This window comes from Hemitrygon akajei, chromosome 7, assembly GCF_048418815.1.
Source record: "Hemitrygon akajei chromosome 7, sHemAka1.3, whole genome shotgun sequence".
In the NCBI taxonomy this organism is placed as follows: Eukaryota; Metazoa; Chordata; class Chondrichthyes; order Myliobatiformes; family Dasyatidae; genus Hemitrygon; species Hemitrygon akajei.
Genome location: NC_133130.1, coordinates 21,265,468 through 21,292,606, shown reverse-complemented (window position 1 = coordinate 21,292,606; position 27,139 = coordinate 21,265,468). Strand labels below are relative to the sequence as shown.

At 38.4% G+C, this 27,139-nt stretch overlaps 1 protein-coding gene across 2 annotated transcripts in view; it reads left to right on the top strand.

Moving 5' to 3' along the window:
* The window catches only part of ahctf1 (AT hook containing transcription factor 1), a 112,588-nt gene that overhangs the window by 60,667 nt on the left and 24,782 nt on the right, over positions 1–27,139 (top strand). For both annotated transcript variants that reach the window (XM_073050468.1, XM_073050469.1), the window contains 13 exons: positions 606–695; positions 3,719–3,859; positions 4,210–4,314; positions 4,440–4,539; positions 4,768–4,891; positions 4,978–5,034; positions 7,794–7,940; positions 10,265–10,455; positions 14,768–14,912; positions 17,741–17,869; positions 19,188–19,332; positions 21,756–21,906; positions 24,592–24,699. In XM_073050468.1, the coding sequence (XP_072906569.1) occupies positions 606–695; positions 3,719–3,859; positions 4,210–4,314; positions 4,440–4,539; positions 4,768–4,891; positions 4,978–5,034; positions 7,794–7,940; positions 10,265–10,455; positions 14,768–14,912; positions 17,741–17,869; positions 19,188–19,332; positions 21,756–21,906; positions 24,592–24,699 (1,633 nt within the window). The remainder of the gene's footprint in view (positions 1–605; positions 696–3,718; positions 3,860–4,209; positions 4,315–4,439; positions 4,540–4,767; positions 4,892–4,977; positions 5,035–7,793; positions 7,941–10,264; positions 10,456–14,767; positions 14,913–17,740; positions 17,870–19,187; positions 19,333–21,755; positions 21,907–24,591; positions 24,700–27,139) is intronic.

Genomic DNA, 27,139 nt, shown 5'->3' with positions numbered 1-27,139 from the left:
TCCAACGAGTAAGCTTGTATTCTTGGTCCTTTTCGGGTTCTCATCACTGATCTCCATGAGGCAGCTCTCCAGGCGTGGCATAGTTCTGGATCATTTGATGGAGATCCAAACTGTACATCACAGGCACCAACTGTTTCTGTGACACAAACAATAGAAAACGAACAAGCAGAAGGCATAGAAAAAGTGAAATAATTTAAAAGATTTTCTGTCTGTAAGATGTCACCCAAGGAATCATTGTTTGCTGGCGCCATCTTGACAGGAAAAAATTAATTTGAACAAAAAAATCATTTTGGTGGTAGGTTATCATAGTGTTGTTACAAAATAATAGGATTTTTTAACCAGTGGGCAACTGACACACTAGTTTGAAGAGCATGTTATACATAAAATTAAATCTATCAAACTCACTCATCTTGCCTTGTCCTTGATTCATGAGGGAATAAAAGAAAGAGCACCTAAATATATCAAGCATGTTTTCATTTATTCTAATTTCTTAACCATCATTTTGAGCAAAGAACCGACAACAGCAGAGAAAAATAATACTGTGAGCAATATTTTGCTTTAGTTAAGTGTGATTCTGATGTGTATTGTAATCTTTTCACTTCAAGAACAACCCCGGTCAGCTGCCAGTTTGCGTTTTGTGCTCGAGTGGACCTGGAAAAAAATAACTCGTACGAAAGAGGAACTGGACAACATCTGTAAGTATCCAATTAATGAATATTATTTGTTTCTGTGGTATATTTAGCCTTTCAAATTTGAAACAACAAATTACCTTCTATGGTACAAATTCAACCATTCAAATTTTATATTTCCAGGCTATTTGCTTTTCAAATGAAGATGTATTCACATCTATCAAAACATTTTTTAGCCTGGTGTGGTTTTTTTTTGTCTTTGTGTTGCACTTTAATCTCCTATCCCATCAACGATTTATACTATATATGGAAAGTGTAGTTTAGTATTGTTTTTCTTAGCATGTGGATCTATAAACAGTTACTTATTTGATATTGTGTGCTATCCCCAATTTTTATTACTTTTTGGATTAAAAAATAACAGAGTAAATAATAAATCTATGAAGCCTAAAGCACAGATTTGTGCTGGGAAGCTAAAACAAAGGGACTGAGATATTTATTCTCTTTGTTATAAGAGCTTTATTATTACAGTTCAAATTTCTGGATACACAAATGTGTTCTTTGATTTGTGCTTGTTGAATAAAACAATGTTGGAAAGACAACATGACAAGTTTTTGTGTATCTTTATATTTTGAGAGTTTTTTAGCACTTTGGATTTAAACCAGATTTTAGCAGTGAGAAATCTAGATTTGTATAATTTTTAAATATCTTAGTGGAAATTATCACCATATGCTCACAGGATGCAACATATGCACATGCACTTTAATCACTTTGAGTTTCTTGGTAAAATGGTAGCATTGTTCCCTAAGCAACACACACTCCTGCTGAAGGGTCTCAGCCCAAAATGGCGACTGTAAACTTCTCCGTAGATGCTGCCTGGGCTGCTGAGTTCCTCCAGCATTTTGTATGTGTTGCTTGGATTTCCAGCATCTGCAGATTTTCTCTTGTTTGTGATTTGGATTCTCTGATCTCCTTGCTATCCACTTGTACCTAACATACAGAATATCCCTTCCAAATCAAATTCATGTTATAGTAGCCTGTCTTGGTCATTCATGGTGGGACGTTGTATTGGTCCATTAGTAGCCCTTATTCTTTGCCTTCTGCATGTCTACCTCATCTTGCCAATTCACCCATTTTGCCAATACTCCTACATTTCACTGTTCATAAATCGGCTAGTACAGGTAGGGATTCCATCTGGAATACGTTTGCTTAACTTGTTACAAAGAAGAGAAAATCTACAGATGCTGAAATCTAAGCAACACACACAAAATGCTGGAGGAACTTAGCAGGTCAAGCAGCATCTGTGGGGGTGCAGGGGAGAAAAGTTACAGTCAATTTTTTAGGCCAAGACCCTATGGCAAGACTGGAGAAGAAAAGAAGAGTAGTATATTTAAAAGGTTGGGAAGGGGAGGGATGAAGTACAGAGCTGGAAAGTTGATTGGTGAAAGAGATATAGGGCAGGAGAAGGGGGGGTCCAATAGAGAACAGAAGGCTATGGGAACACTCTTCCTCCCTGCCCTGTCCTCTACTGCCTCTCAACAGCCCACAGTGTTAACGATGCTACAAAAATAAGATTAATTTACTTCCATGGGCCTCCTCCAGCATTTTGTGTGTTTTTGCTTAACTTGTTAAACCATTTTTTTTGTGGTCTTACATAGCATTATAAAATTCTGTATTTCCAGCCAGCCGAGTCCTTTCTCAGTCAGCCTGTTGTACTTATTTTGTATTCTTCCCCAGCCCAGTTCTCTGCCCCCCTCCTCTGCAACAGCTCATAGTGCTAATGATGCTACAAAAATAAGAGGACTTTACTCTTCTAGATCCTTCCCTTTCTCTTCTCCATCTTGTGTGCCTCATAGAAAGTCAAGCTGACAATCCAAATAAGTTGAAAGTTTTCTTTTCTCCCAGCATTCGGTTGGTTTTATGGTATTTACCAAGAACCTTTAGTGAAAGACTTTGAGCAATTGATTTTGTAATGTTTGGCTACAGAGGGGTGCCCTTTCAAAACAGAGATGTGGAGAAATTTCTTTAGCCAAAGTATGCTGAATTTGTGGAATTTGTTGCTACATGCAGCTGTGGCGGCCAGGCCGTTGGGTGTATTTAGGGCAGAGATTGATAGGCTCTTCATTGGACATGGCATCAAAGGTTCTGGGGAGAAGGCCGGGAACTGGGGTTGAGGAGATTTTTTTTAAAAAGCATCAGCCATGATTGAATGGTGGAGTAGACTTGGTGGATCAGATGGCCTAATTCTGGTCCTATGTTTCATGGTCTTATAGACGATTAGAGTACTTGCATATGGATGTAGTTAATAGCAGTCTTTAAGTGGTTAACTGTTAAAGCACCTCTGATGCTTTTGGTCTGAGCCAAGTAAGCTGATCAAAAGAGTTTGATTTTAAACTTCTTGGCATGCCCCATACTATTAAAACTTAGCTCCAAAACCAGTCCTGTTATGTGTTGTAATGTTTGGAAAGTGCATTTTAACCTTCTCAAGAAAAAGTAATGGTCTTGTTTATGTAGTTTACTTATTAACACCAAATTAATCTTAACATTTCAAAGTGGATCAAACCATTAATATTTTGAAGATGTAATGTCTGTGGTTTTTGATTTATTTAAAAGGAGGGATTTATTTTACTCAACTCCATAATAAGCTGTTTAAAATCCCTTTTTTGTGTAGTCTTGCTTGACATTATGTTCTGTGATACTTTTTCTGGTGTTCTACCTTCAGAACTCTAAAGTCTGTTTATCCTTAGAGATTGGCAAATCAACCCTGAACATTCTTATCTTGAAAATGTTTAGTCATTTGTAAGTTCTGGTTTGGAAGAGACAAGTGCTTACTCAGAAAATCTCTTATGTAGTGTGGCTAGTGTCATTAACTTCCGTATACTCTGTTTCTGTTGATGTGAGCCAAATGAAGCATCCCGAAGTAATAAATGAAAGTAAATTGTAATTTGGTTAACTTTTTTTATTATATGAGGATGCTGATTAATGCAAGTATTACAAATCTTCCAGTGCAATTTAACAGATCTTAAATGTTGTCTTGAAAATGTTGGCGTATCATAACTCTAGATTGTCTCACTTTGTCCTTTAACTACTAGGTATTCCACTTTTTGATGGATCGTGCCACTTCATTGACCCACACACTCTCCAGTCTCTACAGCACTGCCAGATGTTACTTAGCAACCTCACCACCATTGTTAGCTGTTTCCTTACAGAGGCCCAGGAGTTGACTGAGCGAGGTGTGTGTTTAACTGTTACAGCTGGCATTCCTTTGTATTGTTACTAATAAAATTTTATTTTGTGCTCTGTAATATTTTAAACCCTGTGTTAACTTAATTTCCTTAATGATACTAACAATTGGACACCAAATATTTTCCACTCTTTTAAGTTGCAGTTCACCCACAAATGAACATTTTGTGGCAACTTCTACAGTCATTTTTAGCTACTGGCTTGACTATACTTGGCAAGAAAAGGATAGGTGCTAGCTAAGTGTTTAGCCTTAGAACTTGATTCTATTAATGGCAAGTGATATTCAAGATGTGTACTTTTTTTTGTTAAACCTGCTAATAATGAAGTATTTTTCAAACAGGACTGGTTGACTTAATGAACAAGCGTATTGTAGGCACTCTGCTATCACAATATGCTCAAGTTGTTTTATGGTTCTGTCGAGCAGGATTACTTCCAGAGAGTTCAGGTAAATTCCAGATATTTCATAAACATTCTTATTGGTTAAATCAAAATAACCATTTTTTTAAAAATTTACTGCTGTGCTTGGTCAGTCCGTGTAGTTCCTGAACATGCCATTTGCTTTTCTTTTAGATGACACTGATCTATTACAATTATCCAGACCCATCTACAACTATCCAGTAATACAAAACTATTATATCAGCAGACGACACAAGTTGGAGCGTTTGTCAAAGTATGTTTCCAATTAATTTCTTGGAGATTAAATGTAAAATACTATGATTCTTTGAACTGATCAATTAAGTATACTTGAACTCCATTTTGGATTTTTTAATCATAATTTCTAGGTTTGAGCCTTTGTTTTCCCTTGAAATTTATTTTTTGAGGAAAGATTTAAAAAAAAAATACTGGCTGAGGGAGGTTAGAGAGTTTAATATTCCTGTTGTAATTTTCCTTTATGCAGAGGCAAATGGTGTTCAGACTGCCTGTTAATTGATGGGATGGTATCGGAGACTGGGGATCACATCGAACAGTTGTGGAAGAAGGATGAAGGAGGAACTGGGAAATATCCACCATCAACGCTTCATGTAAAGTTATGATTCATAAAAGATTTTGTTTCATGAATTTATTAGAGATTTGCAAATGTTAAACTGATCTTTATTTTTAATTATAGGCACTTCTTGATGTATATTTACTGGAGAATGTAGATGAGACAACAAAGCATGCCATTGTATCCTTCAAATTTGACTTTTCTTAAGTATAAAGAAGTTGTCTACCTGTTCCATTGATTCTGCATCAAGTGAGAGTTTCCTCAGTTTATGCAATGCTACTTCAGTTGCCAGGTGGAATAGCATTCATTTGAAAGAACAGAATTTTTTTGTGTGACTCTGTTTACTGCTATCTTATATGTGTCTTGTGGTATGTATGACTGTTGGCATTGTGTTTTGCACCTTGACCCCAGAGGAATGCTGTTTTGTTTGGCTGTATTCATGTATGGTTTAATGATAATTGAACTTGAAGAAGAACGAACTGCATTGATGTAGTGCAATATCCTGAGTACGTTAGTAATTAAGGTGTCCAGTAATCAATCAGTCTAGTGAGAAAAACGTGAATTGTATTAGTTTGGAAGATCGTTTACCAAGCTTAGGTTGCTTGAGAGAATCTTTTTAGCAGCTTCAAGTTAAGTGATAAGACTATAAGCCACAGGAACGGAATGGCTCTGCCATTACATCATGGCTAATTTATTATCCCTCTCAACCCCATTCTCCTGACTTCTCCCTGTAACTTTTGACACCCTGAACAATTAAGAACTTATCAACCTTTGCTTTAAATATATCCAAAGACTTGGCCTCTACAACTGTCGGTGGCAATGAATTCTGCAGATTCACCACCCTGTGGCTAAAGAAATTCTTGCTCCGCTCCGTTCTAAATAGATGTCCCTCTATTCTGAGCCTGCACCCTCTAGTGGTCACCAACCAGTCGATCGCGATGGACCGGTCGATCTTTAAGACTTTCCCAGTAGATCCAGAAAAAAAAGGAAAATAAATACATTATGCCTGACAAACCTTTCGATGCAAATATGTAGTAACTTCTACTTTAAAAAAGGACTACTTGACAACTTCATGCCCAAAAGGAACAACTTTATTTGGGATGGTAAAACGATACTCGCATACAGAGGTTTTCACAAATGCGCACTGCCGGTGGCAGAAAACACCAGAAGGAAAACCCCGCAGCCTCAGAAACAATCTCTCTTTACAAACAGTTTCTGTAGTGGGAGTATTGCTATATTACCGTGATCCTAATTGGTATTAACTTATCTTTAGATAGATAGATAGATAGATACTTTATTCATCCCCATGGGGAAATTCAACATTTTTTCCAATGTCCCATACACTTGTTGTAGCAAAAACTCATTACATACAATACTTAACTCAGTAATAATATGATATGCATCTAAATCACTAACTCAAAAAGCATTAATAATAGCTTTAAAAAAGTTCTTAAGTCCTGGCAGTTGAATTGTAAAGCCTAATGGCATTGGGGAGTATTGACCTCTTCATCCTGTCTGAGGAGCATTATAATACATTACAACCCTTTTCCCCCTTTAAATTCTAACATTCTCCAAACGTACAAGAAATGGGAAACAAAAACAGTGGTGTCATTAGCTTGTGTACCCCTGAAACTTATGCTAGTGTCTCAATAAGTTTACCAATACTGTACCAGGAAAGTTGAGGAGCTGAAATCGGGGTTGAAGGCCCAGCAAACATGCTGCTCAGAGGACGTGGATCGACAAGTGTTAAAGCACTTGTCACTCTGTGAATATTTTTCACGACAGTTTGATGAATCCCTGGATGTAATGCAAACAGCTCAGCTTGTTGTATTTGTCAGAATGACTTTCAGGGATCTTACAAAAAAGGAGGAATTCCTCACTCTTTTGCACTTAAAGGAGAGAACAAGAGGTGAGGATATTTACAATGAGTTTTTTAAAAAATGTGTGAAAATGACATCCCCATTCATAATCTGGTGGCAATTGCTACTGATGGGGTCACAGCAATGCGCAGTGTGTGCGTTGGTTTTATAGCACTGTGCTGTAATGACCCTGATTTTCCTGACTTCCTGGATTATCACTGTGTGATTCATCAGCAGGCCTTGGCTGGGAAGGTCATGGACTTTTCTCATGTAATGACACTAGTGGTCGAACTGATAAACTTGATTCGAGCAAAAGTGCTTCAGCGCCGCTTATTCAAGGAGTTATTGGATGAGCTCGAATCCGCTATGGCCTGTTTGATATGCTAGTTACAGTGTTTTCTTGGTTAAATTAATTTGAATAGTTTGACAAAAGCATTTTATGTAATTAAAATACAATTAGCCCAAATAAAGGGCCTCAGGTTGGAAATACAATCTGAGCTGTTTTTTTTCTCTAAACGATCTAGTAGGTCGATCTTGCCTTTCACTGCGGCCGAGGTAGGAGATCTTGGGCTTAACCAGGTTGGTGACCACTACTCTAGTCCTATACTCCCTCACTATCAGAAACATCCTCTCTACATCCACTCTATCTAGAGCTTTCGATATTCAATAGGTTTCAATGAGATCCACGCCGCCCCCCCCCCCCCCCCCACATTCTTCTAAACTCCAGTGATTACAGGACAAGAACCATCAAATCCTCCTCATATATTAACCCTTTCATCCCAGATTCATTCTAATAGGCTTCCTTTGCACTCTGATGATAACCTTGGTGCTTTTTTTGTTTGCTGGTGCATAGACTTTAACTCATGAATGTGGACTTTATGACTGTCTGAAGAAAATGTTGCATGAGGCTAATATCATGAGTGCACCATATTCTTTGTGGAGTTATCTATTGAAATTTGTTCATCAGATGATTAATTAATATGAATGTACATCTGGCCATCTGTTGTGATCTTAATTATCAGAGTAAATGGTTATGTGTCATTGTGTAGAGTTTTGCAACCTTGACCTCCTAATTTTAAGGCTATTTACCTTCTGTTGGATGTTCTCTCATCTGTTCCTAACAAGAACGAGTCTTCCATTGAGTCCTTCCCACCTGCTTTTGCGATACCTGTGGGTCTGGTGAACCTCATCCAAGGTTTTTGGCTTCTGGATCACAATGATCATGAGGTAAGTCACACTAGGAATAAATTCTGTCTTGCACCCAATTGAGGCACATTCTCTTTTCTTGAAATTATTAGAGGGCTAAATGGGATTATTTTATTTTCAAATTACGTAATGTAATTTATAGTCTTTTATAAGCCTTCTATACTAACCATTGTATAGATGGGCTCATAAAAATCTGTAAATTACCTTATATAATTTTTAAATAAATATATCTTTCTAAAGTTCCCTAATAACTAACAATTGAACATCTGCTGATGGGTGTTGAACTATGTAATCTGAGTGAAGTATGAACTTATTTCTTTCATTTGAAATCTGTGTTTAGCAATTCGACATTTTGAAATGAAGACAATGTGATGCAAGAACAAGTTAGAATTTAAATCATATAGAGAACAATAAAAAAAACCAACACAGTAACATAGCAGTTAGCACAATGCTCTTACAGCTTGGGGTGCCATGGAGTTTGGAGTTCAATTCCATTGCTGTAGGGAGTTCGTGTGTTCACCCTGTGACCGTGCTGGTTTCTTCTGGGTGCTTTGGCTTCCTCCCACATTCCAAAGATTGTGTATTGTTTTGGTTAGGGTTAGTAGGTTGTGGGCATATTCTGTTGGCACCTGAAGTATAGCGATACTTGGGGGCTGCCCAGCACAATCTTTACTGATTTGATTTGACTTTATTTAATTTCACTTTGTTTATGTGACAAATAAAGATCAATTCAAGCCTTGCACAGTCCATTAATGACAGTGACATTTTTTAAAATTGTTGATGTGGATGCATGCTGGATATTTGAAGATGAGACAAAGATCTGGAGTAAAAATAAATAACGGCCATGTTTTGTGTGTAAGTACCAGCATTTTTCTATTCTGGTGCCTGTGGCAGTAGCGTTCTTGCGAATGCATACAAAAACCTTGAAGTCCAGAAACTACTGATAAGGGTTTGCCATCAACACATGTAAAATGCTGGAGGAACTTAGCAGGCCAGGCAGCATCAATGGAAAAGTGTACAGTTGATGTTTCAGGCCGAGACCCTTCAGCAGAACTGATGACCTTGGTAATTGGTTAAATTTATCTGATGCCATGGGTTTTTTTCTAGCTCAGTGCAATGCTGTATACAAAATGAGAGGCTTTGCCATAGCCCACAGCCATGCTGCTGAGAACTAGAGAGCTTTCAGGAGTCAGTGGTGATTGTGGAGGAATCTGCTACTCCACCACAGCCTTAAAATTTATGGATTTAAGTGAGAATAAGGATTATTAGAAACAAAATTAAGTGGTCCAAAACTACGTATCTACTGGCCAGAATCGGGTACTCTGTAGAATGTTTGCTTGGAGCAATATGGAAGGTAACGGCCCTCTGTACTTAAACAAGGAAGCTATTGTGTGAGTATTCAACAAATTATATCCAGTTGTGTAGTGCATCATGGTCTCTATGTCAAACCATTTGATAGCTTATGTTTGAATTGAGAAAAGTATTGGACAAGGAAAATGAAAATACTCACCAAGAGAATAGTGTGGGGGAAAAAAAAGCAAAAATAAATTTAATGTAGGATCAATGTATATGAGTGGTTAATGGATCAGAGTTTACTTGGGATGCTGAAGGCAGTTCTTGTGCTGTTAGACAGCATCTGCTGTAAGAGTCAGTGTTTGGGGTGATACCCTTTCATGTAGTTGATCATAAACTTGAAGTATTGGCTTTTCTCTTCTCGCATCAATACTGTCAGACTTGTTAAGTACTTCCATTATTTTTTGTATCCGTAGTCTGATGATTGTGTTAAGTCAAGTAACTGGGATTGCATTGTATTTAATAATAAAGTGAAAAGGAATTGCATTAAAGTTGGGGTGATTCGTAAAACAAATGGGGTTCTCCAAGTTGATAATTGGATCTTGTGGAAGGTTTTTATGGAAGGACTGTGATTTTTGATAACTGAGCCAAGTGCAGTATAGTGCTACCTACAGAAAATAGCTTCATATTGCCCTGTTAAATCTTAAACCGTGGTCTGTCCAAGCCAAGATGACAGCTCATATTCAACACCAGGATTTTGGAACTTGCCAGTAATCTTGTACATAATGTCTCCTGTGCACTTGTCCCTCAGCAATGCACTACTTTAACCAGCCTGTAACACAGCTATCTAAGTATATACCGGTACTTGTTTGAAGCTTAAATGTAAGGTATGTTAGGTGGAACAAATTTGTTTCTAGTATATTGCTGAGCAGGGACAATCAGAAAAATCATTAGTTTTAGGGCTGATGAGCCTAAACTCAATATTGTGGTTGTGATCTTCAGCTGGAAAATATTACATCTTGATTTTCTCTTTGTATTCCTTATTTTCTAAGAATGCTTTGGATCGTATTTTGCATCCAGCTACCAGCAGATCACTATCTTCATGGCAGCATGTTCGGATCATACAGGCCTTGATGTGCCAAGGAGAGTACAGGAAGGCTCTTCGATACATTCAGGCAATGAAACCTTCAATGTCTAGTAGCAGTGAGGTTAAACTTCACCTCACTGTCTTGATGTTTAACAGGTAACTGGATTAACAACAGTTTATTAACTCATTATTTGCACTGGCAATTAATTTACTGGTTATAGATTTACTTGTATGTGCGGTTGCTCTATTAGCAATTTTGACAACAACGTTTCTGTACTTCATTGGGTTTTACTCAGGAGGAAAGGCAGGGAGAAAAACCTCAGTCTTGTGACAGATGTAATTTCTCCTTACCTCAGGTTCTAATTCACATTTGAATTGTAAAGCAATAGAAGAATACTGTTTATACACTGATCTAACTGGATCATTGATTACCAATTTTGGGATCTCCAGCAACTGAGCTTTCTTCTGTTGAGAATTTAATATTGCACTATCCGCTTCTGTTCCTTTTATATAATTTGCTTTCACTGCTCTGTTACAGCACTTCTTATATCGTGTTTATTTCTCTGCTTTTATTCTTTGCTCTTGCACAAGACTGTCTCAAGTGTCTTGCAATCTTTCCTTTTGTTCCGGACATCCTCTTCCTTTCTGAAGGCTATTAAGCTCCATGAGTTATTTTATTTACAAATCATACAACTGAACCTACCTATTTCAAAAGAATTACTCCATGATTATCAATTTTCTCTGAGTAACTTTCAGGAGCTGCTTTTGTCAAACACTTCCAGTGTTTTGTTATCTGTAGTTTTAAGTATTTTGCTTCAGCAGACGTTTTTAAAAGCAGACAATCGAAACAGCAGCCAAAATTAGGTTAGGCTTTCTATCTTGAATGAACCAGTTTTAACAGTTTGGCCCCTCTTAAATGCTCCACCATTCATTAATATTAAGACTGATCTTTCGCTTACAGGTCTGCTTCCCCAAACTTAACATCGATTTCCTTCGATTTTTTTTTTAACATATAAAAATCTATCGTCTGAATGTACTTGGTGACTGAGATTCCAGAGACCTTAGACAGAGAGCTCTAAAAATTCACAACCCTTGGATGAAGGGTTTAATTTCTGATTCATTTTTGGGGTCTTCCGCATTTATTGCTGATTCTTGAAGAAATTAATGAACCTCCCAGCTTGAACTACTGCATTCCCTCTGATGAAGAGAGTAATAGATTTAGAACAAGTGCTGAATATATACCAGCAATATATTTGCAACTCGCTGCTGTGCCACTTGCAGAGTATTCCCATGCATCTGCTGATCTTGCCCTTGTTGATTAAAATTTGCAAGTTTGGAAGGTGTGGCTAAAGTAACTAGTTCCTTTTATAAACTTATATTAAAACTACTTTGCACCCTTGGTAACATTGGTGGTCTGGGTGAATGTTTGAATGTAATAGAACATAGAAATTCTCAGCACATTACAGGCCTTTTGGCCTTCAATGTTGTGCCAACATTGTGCCAAATGTAATGGAATGTTAATCGATCAAGCTGCTTTGTCTTGGATGATGTTGAATTGCTTGAGAGATGTAGATGCTGGGATTATTGATCTTTCACAGCCGCCCATCACTTGTGCAAGGTACCTGAGTGCCTATTAGTATCAGTTTTATCAAATGTGGTCAAGGTGTTACTTTTAATAACACCTCTGAAATTTTGCTGTTTGGTCGTCGTGTGGATGAAGATTGTGATTAGGAGCTGAGTGGTCCTGTGAACCCCAAGCTGGACAACAGTTATTATTGAAGAGAAGGTGCCGCTTAATAGGTTTCATTGCTCTTATCATTAAGGAGTAACATAATTGGGCAAAAATTTCCCTAAGTGAAGTTGTTCTGACTTCTGCAGAATACAACATACCTAGACAATTTTCCAACTTCACCTTGACTGTTCTGACCAATCCCTTATTCTGGGACCATGACCCCTAGTTCTAGATTTGAAAGTCAGAGCAATGCCGCCTGTATTTATTCTCCCAAGCCCCTTAAATGCTTTGCACATTTCAATGAACTTGCCTGTCATTCTTCTTAACTCTATCAGATGCAGGTGTGGTTGGTTTAAGTTCTCCTTGTAAGATCAGCCCAACTAACCAGCTGTTTATTCATTCTGGTAAATGACTGTTTGTATGACAAATAAGCTTTTTGGGCTTCCAGCTGGGTACAAGTTTCGATTTAACCAATTTTTTGATGACAAACGCTGCCATCTTTATAAGGGATGGCGTTGATAGTTTGTCATCAAAACATCAATTAAGACCGATACAAACAAGAAAATCTGCAGATACTGGAACTTCAAGCCACACACACAAAGCTCATCAGGCCAGGCAACATCTATGGAAAAGAGTACAGTCGACGTCTTGGTGTGAGAATTTTCAGCAAGACTGGAGAGATAAAGACGAGGTGTCGGAGTTGAAGGGGGGGAGGGGAGGGAGAAACACAAGGCGATAGGTGAAATCAGGAGAGGGGTGAAGTAAAGAGTTAGGAAGTTGATTGGAGAAAGAAAAGGGGGAATCTAATGAAAGAGGACAGAAGGCCATGGAAGAAAGAAGGGGGAGGAGCACCAGAGGGAGGTGATTGGCAGGCAAGGAGATGAGGTGAGAGGGGGAAAGGGGGATAGGGAATGGTGAAGGTGTGGGGGTGGGGGGGGGGCCATTACTGGAAATTTGAGAAATCGATACCTGTACCCGGCTGGAAGCCTGAGAAGAGTTATTTGTCATGTACGATGGGAAAGCTCTGATTATTTTACACTATTTGTATATTTTTCAATGGGCAGAAAAGCCAAATCAATTTAGTTTTCTAGATCTGATCACATGAGGGCTTTGTAAATTGCAGCAAAACTTCTTTACTCTTGTTCCTGTATTATTTAACAAGGAAGGTTAACATACCATTTAGCTTGATTACCTGACACCTTGCATATTAAAATTCAGTGATGTGTGTGTGTCCTCTGAATCAGTCTCTTTTTTAAAAATGTTTTTAATTTTTTTCCCATAAATGTAGATGATCTTGCATATTTTATTTATTTGTCATGTCATTGTCCGAGTGCCCTGTGTGAATGTGCCCTGAATCTGTCTGCATCCTCTTCATAACCTATACTGCCACTTAGCTTTGTATCATCAACAAACTTAAATATCTTAGATACAGTTGCTTCATTCAAAAAATTATTTAGATTATGAATAATCTCCAAACCAAGAATGACCCTTTTATTCCTGTTTTTCTCATCCCTAGAGGATGTGTTGTAATTTCTTCGTTAATCACTCGCATGGCATCTTATTGAAGGCCTTCTGAAAACTGAGAAATGTCACATCCCTTGGTTTCTACAAAAGTATTTTGCTATGACAATCTCAAGAAAGATGGAAATTGTCACTTGCAGATTCATGCATTTTCACTACCACTGATCAAACTGAACTGGAGTTACACTTTCTTTCTCTATACCATTATAGCTGTATGTTTCTACTCTGTACTTTCTAACTTTTAATTGACGAACAGAAACTGATAATGATGGAAGGAACCCAGAACAATAAGGAGGTAGAGCCATTTGGAGTAGTCATTAAAAGATAAGAGCAGGTTTAAGCCATTTGGCCCATCGAGCCTGCTCGGCCTTTTGATCATGGCTGATTTATTTTCCTTCTCAATTCCATTCTCCAGCTGTCTCCCTGTAATCTTTGATGCCTTTACTGAACCTCTTCAAACATACCCAGTGACTTGGCCTCCACAACAACCAGTGGCAATGAATTTCACAGATTCACCACCCTCTGGCTAAGTTAATTCTTTGTCATCCTGTTCTAAAGGGATGTCCCTCTATTCTGAGGCTGTGCCCTCTGATCTTATTAGAAATGGCCTCTCCACATCCACTGTATCTAGACTTTTCAGTATTTAGTAGATTTCAATGAGATTTCCTCATTTTTCTAAACTCCAGCAGGTATGGGCCTAGAGCCAGCAAACGATTTTCACACATTAATGCTTTTGTTTTGTGATTTTTCTTGTAAACCTCCTCTGGACCCTCTCAAAGTCAGCACATCCTTTCATAGGTATGGGGACAAAACCGCTCACAATATTTCAGAAGTTAAAGAGCGAACATATTTTCAACTCAGGGCAAATCTGGAACTTTTTTTTAGGATAAAGGTATTTGAAAGGCAGGTCACTCCAAGACTGATATTAATAACTTTTAAAGATGAAAATATATTATGCATTTGAAGCAGGTGTGTGGAATTAGGCAGTGAATGCAGAAGTGGTGGTGGACAGTGCTGAATGGACAGCTCCTTTTCCTGTGTTCCAAAGCAAATTGTTGCGTCAGTTTTTTTGTGCCATTCACCTTTTTTCAGAAAACTTTCTGAAAAAAATTGTTGCCAATTTAATCAAACCATTATGTAAAAGTTAACAAAGTCCAGGAGAATATAAAACATTTGTAATTTTACTCATGTTCTATAATTTTCAAACCGTTTCAGATCTATGGTGGAGGCTTGGCATCTACTTCGACTAAATGCTAACAGGATAAATGTAGAGGATCTATTGCGGCACATGTATGAGCTGTGTCAGGAAAACGGGCTGATGGAAGAGCTACTTAAACTGCCTTTTACTGGGACTGAACAGGTAAGATGCCCATAAATTATTAAGGAGCGATTGATTTGGAATGTGGCATGAGTTTCTTGGTGCAATTTGGAAGTGGAGTTTTTCTTCTCAATTTTGGTAGCAGGCTCCTTTGCTCAGATTGGTAGCTAGTAAGCACTTTCTAGCATCAGAATTTTTTCTTGTGTGACAGAACAGTCAGGAATAGAAGTCATGATTCATACCAACTCCAGAAGAAGGCAAACCACCTGTGTTTTAAAAAAAAAAACAAAAAAACTTATTGCCAAGAATAATGATAGTTAAGACCATGATCGCCCACGTCATCTGATATGAGACATAATGAGAGGAGCATGGATATCTTGCTTCATTGAAATCACCTCTGAAGTCCACAATGGCTTTTTGTACTCCTTAGTTAATAAAGAGGATACTTAGTGGAGCAGAGGTTCATCATACTTCTTCTTAGGATGGATGGATGAATGAATAAGAGGATTCTGATCCAAAACTTACAAAATTTTATAAGACCAGATATCTGCATGTGAAGAGACAAACAAGGGATTATCTGCAGATGCTGGAAGATGTGTGTGTTGCATGTGAAGAGAATGTTTTCTTCAGGCTAGGATATGCACAACGAAGGAGTCATAATTTTAATATAAAGAACGAAGCATCTAAGTTGAAACTGAGGTGAGGAGAAATTTCTTGTTTTGGAGATTAAGTTACAGAATACAGTGAATTCCAATTAATTGGGACACGTTGGGACCAGTACATTGAGGCCCAATCAAGCGGCTGTCCCAATTAGCCAAAGTTTCATGGAAATAGTTAAAAGGTATAAGAAAGACAAACTACCGTTTAATTGAGTAACAATTTATGTATTTAAATAAAATATGGCACAAATTAGAACACTGTCAGTACCACTACAATGCTGTAAAACTGCATTATTTCCTAATAGTTATCGATGACAGAATTCATTCAGTGTATGCTGTGTTTTCTTTTGATTGACTGTAAAGGAACGTAATCAGTGTGGACACCTTGTGCAGATAATGGACTACCTTCATACAATGATTGAATCTTCCAAATCTTCCTTTTACTTGTAACATTCAAGATGATTGTCGATATCTTAATTCTTAGTAGTTTCTAACTTGTTGAAGTAGTGAAATTGTTTCATTTTCACTCTGAGCCTGAATGCTTGAACTGTTCTGAATTGCCTTACTGATTATTTCTCATCAACTATCAGTGACAAAAATCCTTTTGAACACAACGCACATAACTGATGCTATTTACAAACTGTTTGCTCTAAGCATAGTGTAAGGTCTAATGGCCACGCAAGTGCCCGCGACTGCATTAGCTGAAAACTATCCTGTCCCAATTAAGTGGCATAGTGTCCCAAATAAATGAAGGGAATCCCAGCTATTTTCTTGATTAGTTCTTGGTCTTTGAGAGCTGTCCCAAAAAAGCAGTTACCCCAGTTAACTGATGATCCAATTTACCAGAATCCACTGTATATTTAAAGAATATACAGTGGAGTGAGTGGCGTCATGGGCAAAGGGCAAGATGGTATTTAGGGCACTGATTGGCTTTTACTGGTAACAATAATGGTGTAGCTTGTAAGACTGAATGTGTTATTATGTCATCCCTGCTGTCTCAGTGAATAAACTCAACAATACATAAACTGAAGATGAATTCTGAGCCTTTCTTTCTTTGCTGTCATCACAAGATCAGGTGGCTTATAAAAGACTCTAGCAGAGGTTGGTAAACCACTGCAATTCTCAACCTCAGGCGATTGTGGAAATCACATCTTTAGAAGTGTTTAGAGGAAGTAGATACATTTTTGAAAGATCGGGAAACTGACACAAAATAGAAAGTTGAGAGTAGGGACAGAGCAGTCATGACCAATTTAGATGGTGGGGCAGCCTTGAGGGTTGGGTGGCTCTCTCTGATTCAGGTTCAATTTTATTGCCAGCTGACTATATATATTTACACAACCAAACAAAACAGTGTTCCTCCAGACCAAAGTGCACCCGCAAAACATCACACACAGCACATAAAGTAAAATATTACTACAAATAAGTTATAATTTAAAATGCATGGAGTCCGCAGCACAGGGAAACAGCAGTGAACAGCTCGCCATCCTAGTGACAAGACCTGGTGGTTGCAGGGTATTCATTTGTCTCAGAGCCTGAGGGAAGTATCTGTTCTCAGTCCAGCAGTCCGAGTCCTAATGTTTCCTCCTCCTTGATGGTAGTTGGTCAAAGAGGTTGTAGAATAGTTGATGGGGATGCTCAACCATGCTTCGGGCCCTTCATCTGCAACGCTCCTGGTAAATGATCCTGGTCATTATGTTTGTCGTATTACTTTTATGTACTTGCCTACATAATACCTTGCCAGCTGAACCATCAGAAAAGACAGAGATGTGCCAAAGCAATATACAGCCAACGAAGACCCTTTAGGATGTAGACATTGTTGAATTGATCCATCCTGTCTCCATGTCAGTGTGTTAAGAGTTCAAGGGTGTACCCATTGTAATGATACAGAAACACTCATTATTGTAAATAGCCTAAGCAATTGTTTGTTTATAATCTTAATTTGCAAATGTTTATGAAATTCTCCTATGATGTCATTGACTCTTGCCTTTGATTTATTATGCCATTTTTCTAGTAGAACAAATAATGCACTGCTATATCTTCAGTGGAATATATACAATTGAAATAACGAAAGTGCAGTGTCTTTCAGGAATACATCCATTTTGTAAATGATGGATACTCACTCCGGGTTAATGTTTGCAACACAAGTTCTAATATTAAAAAAAGAAGCTACCAAGTGAGTTAGAAATTCATCTTTTTATCATCTCTTCATAGGAATGTTTGGAGAAGTTTTTGAAAAACAGTGGAAATCTTCAAAACCAAGAATTTCTTTTAGTGCATCACCTTCAACGTGCCAACTATGTACCTGCCTTGCAACTTAATCAGTGTCTAAAAACAAGTTTGGTGAGTTGAAAGCATATCTGTATTTGATATTTTTTAAATTATTGGACAGCTGAATTTTATCAATGGGGTATAAACTGATTCACAAATCTGAGAATTGTTTCAACTCCATTTGTGAAAAGTTTATTGTATGATATAAGGTAGCAGTGGAGAGGAAATAAGCTTCTTAAAAATTTAATGTGAAAACCTTTGTATATCTCTGTGATCTCACATTACAGATTATGTGAGAATTGTTGGTCTTTATTCATGTTTTTGTGTTACTGGGTAAGATATTTTAGAATTTGACATTGAATCGACTGCCATAAAGTGAGATGTTCAGATTGATCACAGCAGTTTTGACGCTATGGGACCTGAAAATGAGTCATAAGTAGAGTGAATATATATTGTTGGAAAATAATATGTCAATTCTCATCCTATACTACTACAAAACCATACCCCCGTTGGATCTAGAGATAATATTGCCCAGAAGGGTCTTCAGAAGTCAAGAATGAGGTGCAAATCTTAAGGCTACTGCAGTTTCATTAGATTTTCATCGTAGTTTGGGTCAGATAGAGTCAGCCTGTTTCAGCCAAGCAGATAACACAACGAGAGAGAGAGGGTTAGTAAAGAGAAAAAGCAAGAAACAAAGGACTTGGGTACTGCAAACATGTTGAAACTGTAGATGAAGGGATTTTTCTCTGAATTCAACAATCTGTGAACCAAAGAGTCTTGATGCATGACATCTTAGGCTCACAAAGAAATGACAGAAGTTGGGGACCTGCAATACTACAAATTACTGAAAATATGCTGAAAATTTACAGACATAAACATAAATGAGCATAAATAAAGTTAACCTATAAGAAGAGTAACAAATTTAGACTTTAGTTCAACACTCCTACACCACTATAGTCATTTGCATCTCAAAATAAGGGTATTTTACTGTTTAAGATATGTAGAATTCATTATTAATAATGTTTAAAGTATGTGTAAGATATTCTTTGGATATCACTGAGCTAGATGTCTTAAAGACAAAAATCTGAAAATTTATGCACAAAGATATGGCTGCTGTGACAGATCAAGAAAACTCAATTAACTGGTAGAAAAATTTGCTCAAATTGAACAATAATCAAGTGAATCTACATTTATAGTTTAATTTAAACTTTACTTTGCCTGCCTATAACAACCAGAGATCCATGTTTTTTAGTACATCTTAATTTGTATAAGGTAGAATTTTTCTGTTGAGTGGGAAGAGTTCACTACTGAGGAACATATGTATGGTAAACTAGACATGGGTGTGAGGGGTGAAAAGGGAAGTGACAAATATATATTAATGTTTTATCAGAATGATCATGATCCCCGCATTCGAGAGAGAACAGCTGCTAGAAATTCCATCCTGGAACAGTATGGAAAAGTGCTTCCAAGGGTACAGAGAAAACTAGCAATTGAGCGTGCAAAACCTTACCATTATTTAACAACTTTGCATGAAGGTAAGCTGATATTTAAGAATTTGTACCAAATGTGTAAATTCACATCATAAAGATCTTTCCACAAATTAAAAATATCTGCAGAAGGGTGTTTTTATATATTTTTATAAATGACCTGGATGAAGAGGCGGAAGGATGGGTGAGTAAGTTTGCGGATGACACGAAGATTGGAGGAGTTGTGGATGGAGCTGTAGGTTGTCGAAGGTTACAAAAAGATATAGACAGGATGCAGAGTTGGGCAGAAAAATGGCAGGTTGGAGTTCAATCCGGATAAGTGTGAGGTGATGCATTTTGGAAGGACAAACCAGAAGACTGAGTACAGGGTTAATGGTTACGTAAGAGTGTGGATGAACAGAGAGACCTTGGGGTTCAAATCCATACATCCCTCAAGGTCGCTGCACAGGTTGATAGGATAGTTAAGAAGGCCTATGGGATGCTAGGCTTCATTATTAGAGGGATTGAGTTCAAGAGTAGAGAGGTCAAGTTGCAACTCTACAAATCTTTGGTGAGAGCACACTTAGTGTATTGTATTCAGTTCTGGTCACCTCATTATAGGAAGGATGTGGAAGCTATGGAGAGGATGCAGAGGAGATCTACCAGGATGTTGCCTGGATTGGAAAACAAGTCTTAAGAGGCAAGGTTAACAGAGCTGAGACTTTTCTCTTTGGAGCGTAGAAGAATGAGAAGGGACTTGATAGAGGTCTACAAGATTATGAGAGGCATAGATAGGGTGGATAGCCAGTACCTGTTTCCCAAGGCACAAATAGCAAACACCAGAAGGCATATGTGCAAAGTTAAGGGAGGGAAGTTCAGGGGAGGCATCAGGGGTAAGTTTTTTACACAGAGGGTTGTGAGTGCCTGGAATGACTTGCCAGGGATGGTGGTGGAGACTAAAACATTAGGGGTATTTAAGAGCTTCTTGGACAGGCGCATGGATGAAAGAAAAATAGAGGGTTACGGGTTAATGTGGGTTTAGTACTTTTTTTTAAAGGAATATATGGATCGGCACAACATCGAGGGCCGAAGGGCTTGTACTGTGCTGTAGTATTCTAGTGTCTAGTTGTAAGCGTGTCTTATGTGATATACCCTAAAAAGTCTGGAGAATGTAGAAAATACTGATCTGTGCCTTAAATGATTGTTGTCTATTTTTATTTTCTTCGACTCCGTGGTATTCCCCACATAGCAAACCGCTTGTCAAGTAATTTGGTTCTGTGTCCCTTAAACCACTACTATGAGTTTAATTGAAAATACTCAACACGCACAAAAGCTGGATGAACTCAGCAGGTCGGGCAGCATCCATTGAAATGAGCAGTCAACGTTTTGGGCCAAGACCCTTTGTGAGGTCTGAAAAAGGAGGAGGCAGGGGAGGGTGGGGGGAGGGTGGAAGATGCCAGGTGAAAAACCAATCAGAGGAAAGATCAAGGGGTGGGGGAGGGGAAGCAGGGAGAGGATAGGCAGGAGAGGTGAAGAAGGAATGTAAGGGGAAAGCACTATGGGTAGTAAAAGAAGGCAGAATCATGAGAGAGGTGATAGGCAGCTAGAAGAGGAGGCAGAGTGAAAGTGGGATGGTGGAAGGAAGAGGGAGGGAATTACCGGAATTGGAGAATTCAGTGTTCATACCTAGGGGCTGGAGACTACCCAGACGGTATGATGTGGTGCTCCTCCAACCTGAGTTTGGCCTCATCATGGCAGTAGAGGAGGCCATGTATGGACATATCCGAATGGGTATGTGAAGCAGATTCGAAGTGGGTTGCAACCAGGAGATCCTGTCTGTTGTGGTGGACAGAGCAGAGGTGCTGAACGAAGCGGTCCCCCGATCTGGGTGGGGTCTCACCGATGTAGAGGAGGCCACACCGGATGCAATGGATGACCCCAACAGACTCACAAGTAAAGTGTTGCCTCACCTGGAAGGACTGTTTGGGGCCCTGAATGGTGGTAAGAGAGGAGGTGTAGGGACAGATGTAGCACTTACGCTTGCAAGGTTAAGTACCAGGAGGGAGATCTGTGGGGAGGGATGTGTGGACCAGGCAGTCACGGAGGGAATGATCCCTGTGAAAAGTAGAGAGGGAACTTTTACTGGGTTTATCATTTCTTCTGATGTTTAGTATCCTTTATGTCTTGGGTCAGCATTCAGCAGCATTTTCAGAGTGGTATAATTCATATTTTGCAATTTATTGTTTGCAATCAATTGGTTATTAGTTTTATGCTGACAGGAATCAACCTTGTGGTTCTCTTGAGCTACATACAAGACTTGATTATGTCCCTGATAAGAACTGGATAGATGCTATTTTGCATGCATATTACAATTTGAGCATGACTTTTTTCAGTTTGTATGGTGCCTTTTGGTGGCTCAGCATATTGTTCCACTAGTCTATCTAAAACGAGTATATATCCACTGACATTTTTTATTGCTTTTCTTGCTTCAGTTACACGGCCCAAGCCATTATCCACTGTGGCAAGGCGATCTACTTCTGGAAGTGTGATCACTCGTGCAACATTCATCAATTCAGTGCTTTCAAAGGTTAATGAAGTCTGGCTAAAGAATATGCAAGGAGCAACACCCTCACCTTTGAATAGGTACTGTAGTTATTTTGCCGAGTGTGCTTTGTCACTCTTTCATTGAGGTTTGTTTTCTTTTGTGTGTTCATTCATGCATAAGCATTATGCTAAGAAGATAAGAAAAATGAATAGTGTGTAATGCTAAAGATGAATAGAGGCCCTTAATGGGTAAGAAAGGGGTTCGGTTTTTACAGATGACTGTAAATCAGAAAGCAAACATTCATTTGATATGATACCCATACTTCTACAGTATTGTATGAGTGGTGTGGTGACTATTAATAAACCACTTGGAACTGAAGCTGTAGATGTATTCAACAGAGGTTGGTTTTATGGACTACCCACTACTCATAATCTTTCCCTTACCTGATGCACTGCAGTATATTGAGGCTTTAAACTTTTCAAATGCGAAATTAGCACTGCCATTTACTGCAGCTTCGATAGTTAATACCTACATTAATGTTTTGAGCATGGATAGCTAACTTTGCGGAATTATATTTATGATCAAAGCACTTCCGAACTGTCAGAATAATTTTGAATATTGGTTGTTCTGAGGAGTTCTGAGTACAAACCCGAGACAGCTAGAATATATTTTTGTTAATGTTGATTTTGTTCTATATCTCCCTGGATATAGAAACACCAGTATATTAATAGACAGATCAGTTACATCCTGAACTGTGCATTAAACGTCATTTTCAGTGGTACGTGGAATAAGAAAGGATTTGAGGGATACAGGCAAAAATGCAGCCAAATGAGACTAGTTCTGGTAGACACTTAGGCTGAAGGGCCTGTTCCTCTGCTGTATGTCTCTATGACTATGATAACCACGTAGTGCCTTCCCTGATCTCATTAGGATTTTCACTGTCATTTTATTATCTTCCTGCCTGGTTACAGTAGTATAGAAATAGCCTGTCCTACTCTCTGTGACTGATTTAATGACCTTGAAATATCACTGGATTGTCAAATAGAGTATTGTTGCACAAGTATCAAATATCGGTTGCCTTATCTGTTCCCAAAGCAACTCTGAAGTGTTGTTTTGCAGTGAAACTGGCGTCCTGTGTTCTTAAAAGATAGTGGTGTCCAATTACTGGGGCAAGGTTACACACTAACAGGTTTTACTTGAAGTCTAATTCTCATTTGTATTAACTAGCTGTTCCACTTTTCTTTGGCTCCTGAAGATGTTTTATAACTAATGTTTTATAACTAATTCCTAACAGATAGTATCAAAAGCAAAATGCCATCCGGTTTTTAAAATTTAGACCAATAGAAAAGTCAATTTACTGAAAGCAAATGGCAAAATGTAGTATATTTACATATGTCAGCACTCAGTCGTATATGTGGCTGTCCAAAAGTCAATGTAAGTTAAAAGTGGGAGAGCAAGTGAGTTAATCTTATCTATAGAACAGAATGGAAAAAATCATTAAAATAATGATTCCAATACAGTGAAAAATTATAGAATGGTTAATGTGGAATCCAACTGGGAGAGGTTGGGAACACCTGTTCATCAGCCCTCTATTTTAAAGGGAGCTGTAGATTTTGTGGAAGATACTAGCTTGTTTATTGGATGATGGTTCAATGCCTATAAAAAGTGAAATAAAGTTTTGTACGTGCAGCAATTCAAGATAGAAATAAGATGAACCCTTTTAAAGTAAAGAATCAGAAGTTTTAAAACCTGCTGTAGATCCCCTCCAGTTCAGGAACAGTGTACTTATGTACAACCCATAAATATGAACAAATGTTTGGGATACTGATAGTGTGATTTGCTTGCTGCTGTAGGGCTGCAGGCATCTTCTGCTGTGTGGGAGCTCTGACATTTCAAAATACAGATCCTGTAGAAGTGAGGAAGTTAATGCATCATTTTATAGGCTTGCTTAAACCTCAAACAATAAAGCATATTACTTAACACAAAGTACACTGCAGATGCTGTGGTCAAATCAACATGTACAAGAGCTGGATGAACTCAGCAGGTCGGGCAGCATCCTGACTGCTCGTTTCAACGGATGCTGCCCAACCTGCTGAGTTCATCCAGCTTTTGTACGTGTTGAAAGCATATTACTTCATGCCCCAAAGCACAACAGTCTAAAAGTAACCAAACCTTATTACAAGGTTTAAGAAGAGGAGTTGACTATAATCTAAATCTCCTGCAAGAAAATGCATTATTTCTGTGGTGTATTAATGGCAGTGAGCAATTAATTTTGAAGCATTGTGACAAACAACCACATGGAAATTTTGATTTAAAATAGAAAAAGAGTTGAAAGCAATTCATTGTTTACTAAAGGAGAAGACAAAGGGGCTGAGTTTATGGTTAAGTAAGAAAGCTTCATAATCTGATTTTTTTGTTCAGTTGGGTACAATTGATGTAGTGTTACGCTTGTAGAAAATAGTGTTTTTGCAGGCGATAATCTGAGCTTTCAGACTAGTTCACTATCAAGCTTGTATTTTCCATTTAACTGCCACAAGGAGATCTTGGATATTTAATAAATGGAGTTTAAGACATCACCTCCACAGAACACTAGAGTAATAATTGATGATATTTTCAGAATTTTGCTGTCTTGTGTGTCTATCTACCTTGTTTATTTTATTACAGTACATTATTTAATAGCACTTGCATGTGTATTACACAAGAAATGAAAATCAATCTGTAAATTTTCAACGGGGAAAAAAGCTTAAGTTAATTCTTGTTATTTACACCCATTTAAACTTCAGTCCTAGGTGCAAAGAACTGCCTTCTGTTAATATGACTCTAAAGACTTCTGAAGTACCCGATGCTTTTGTTGGGACACCAATCAATACAAGCTCACAAAAAATTTCCAGGTATTGATTTGTTTATATAATAAATTTGCTAGTGTTCTTTCCTTCGCATAGTTTTTCATTTTGATCTTGTGGGCAAACTGTAAACTTGGTATATGAATCCTTCTGATCTATTGTAAAATGAGTTCTGGGCCAGGAACAGATTATATGACTATGAGATTACATACAGAATTTTTAAAAAGTACCACTCTCCATCTTAGGCCTGCTGTGCCACTTTTTTAAAATTATGGCTGATTTGATTGCATTATCAACTTCTACACTCTTGCTTAGTAAGAATATATCTTTCTCTGCTTAAAGTATTAAAGGCTTTGAGGATGAAAATTTGAAAGACTATGCTGAGAGGAAGTGTAAATATTGCGGTAAGGAAATCTGCAGCATTTATGCGAGGTCCTATTGAGCCCACATGCAGAGCAATGTGTCAGGTTTGGTCTCCTTATCTTAAAAATATAAGCTTGCCCAGAGGAATTGCAGACCAAAGTTCAAAGTAAAATTTATTCTCAAGCAGCTGTGCAGGTTGACTCTCTGGTTAAGAAGGCATACGGTGTATCAGCCTTCTTCAATCGTGGAATTGAATTTAGGAGCCGAGAGGTAATGTTGCAGCTATATAGGACCCTGGTCAGACCCCACTTGGAGTACTGTGCTCAGTTCTGGTCACCTCACTACAGGAAGGATGTCTAAGCCATAGAAAGGATGCAGAGAAGATTTACAAGGATGTTGCCTGGATTAAGGAGCTTGCCTTATGAGACTAGGTTGAGTGAACTCGGCCTTTTCTCCTTGGAGCGTAGGATGAGAGGTGACCTGACAGAGGTGTACAAGATGATGAGAGGCATTGATCATGTGGATAGTCAGAGGCTTTTTCCCAGGGCTGAAATGGTTGCCACAAAGGACACAGGTTTAAGGTGTTGGAGAGTAGGTACAGAGGAGATGTCAGGGGTAAGTTTTTTATTCAGAGAGTGGTGAGTGCGTGGAATGGGCTGCCGGCAACGGTGGTAGAGGCAGATACGATAGGGTCTTTTAAGAGACTTTTGGATAGGTACGTGGATCTTAGAAAAATAGAGGGCTGTGGATAAGCCTAGTAATTTCTAAGGTAGGGACATGTTTGGCACAACTCATAGGTTTTCTATGTTTCTAGTACATACATGTCATCGTGTACAACCCCGAGATTAATTTACAAGATTGGTTCCGATCAAGGATGGCAGATTTGCCACATGATGGGAGACTGAGAAGAGTAGGCCTGTATTCTCCAGTGTTAGAGGAATGAAACATGATCACATTGAACTTTCAAAGTATGCAGCTCAAGTAATAATTTAATCAAGACACACTTAGCGCTGCATCTTGATACCTGTGGTAATAATAAAGCAATGCCAAAGTTCTAATAATGATTGACAGGTGAGTTGCCAGGAGGATGTTGACCCTGGCAGAGGAGTCTAGAACACAGAATATTTTGCAGATGCTGAGTCTCGGACCGAAACCTCAACTGTTCATTCATTTATATAGATACTGCCTGGCCTGCTGAGTTTGTCTGGCATTTTGAGAGGAATTTAGAAGTAGTCCCAAACTCAGAATAAGGGTAGGCTGCTTGGGTCTGAAATGAGAAGAGGGTGTTTCTTTATGCAAAGAGTAGAGAATCTGGAACTTTCCATCCCATGTAAGATCACTTATAATCCTGATAAATGTGGAATAGTCTCAAATATCCAGATGGTCTCCTATATGATGATATTATGATTTCTATAGTAAATATTCAGTGTTATCTTCTGCTTAACCGTGTGGAAAATTACTTAAGCTTGGCCCATCCACACAAAAAAAATCCCTTACACATTTTGTCTTCTGATAGTCTTTGGTTCAGATCAGGACAAAATCAGTGAAGAGTTACAGTAAAAATGACCACATTTAACATCAAGGCTACATTCAACCCAAGTTGAATAGCATTGTTCCCCAGTAAAACCATTTAATGGGTGTGGGGGGGGGGGGGGGGGGGAGTGTCCATTGTCTGAGGTCATTCCACCATTCAAAAATATTCTGCTAACCCACACGGCAAAAGCTGGTCAACATAAGTTGGAGGGAATGACTTTTCCTACTGCCATGAATTTTCATGGCAGAATATCATTTAATCAGCTGCCTTCAGTACAGTGATGGGGGCAGTTGACTGGAACCTTGTTTGGTGTTTATTTCAGTAAGGCATTTGATAAGGTACCCCATGCAAGGCTTATTGAGAAAGTAAGGCAGCATGGGATCCAAGGGGACCTTGCTTTGTGGATCCAAAACTGGCTTGCCCACAGAGGGCAAAAAGTGGTTGTGGACGGGTCATATTCTGCATGGAGGTCAGTGACCAGTGGTGTGCCTCAGGGATGTGTTCTGGGACCCCTTCTCTTCATGATTTTTATAAATGACCTGAATGAGGAAGTGGAGGGATGGGTTAGTAAGTTTTCTAATGACACAAAGG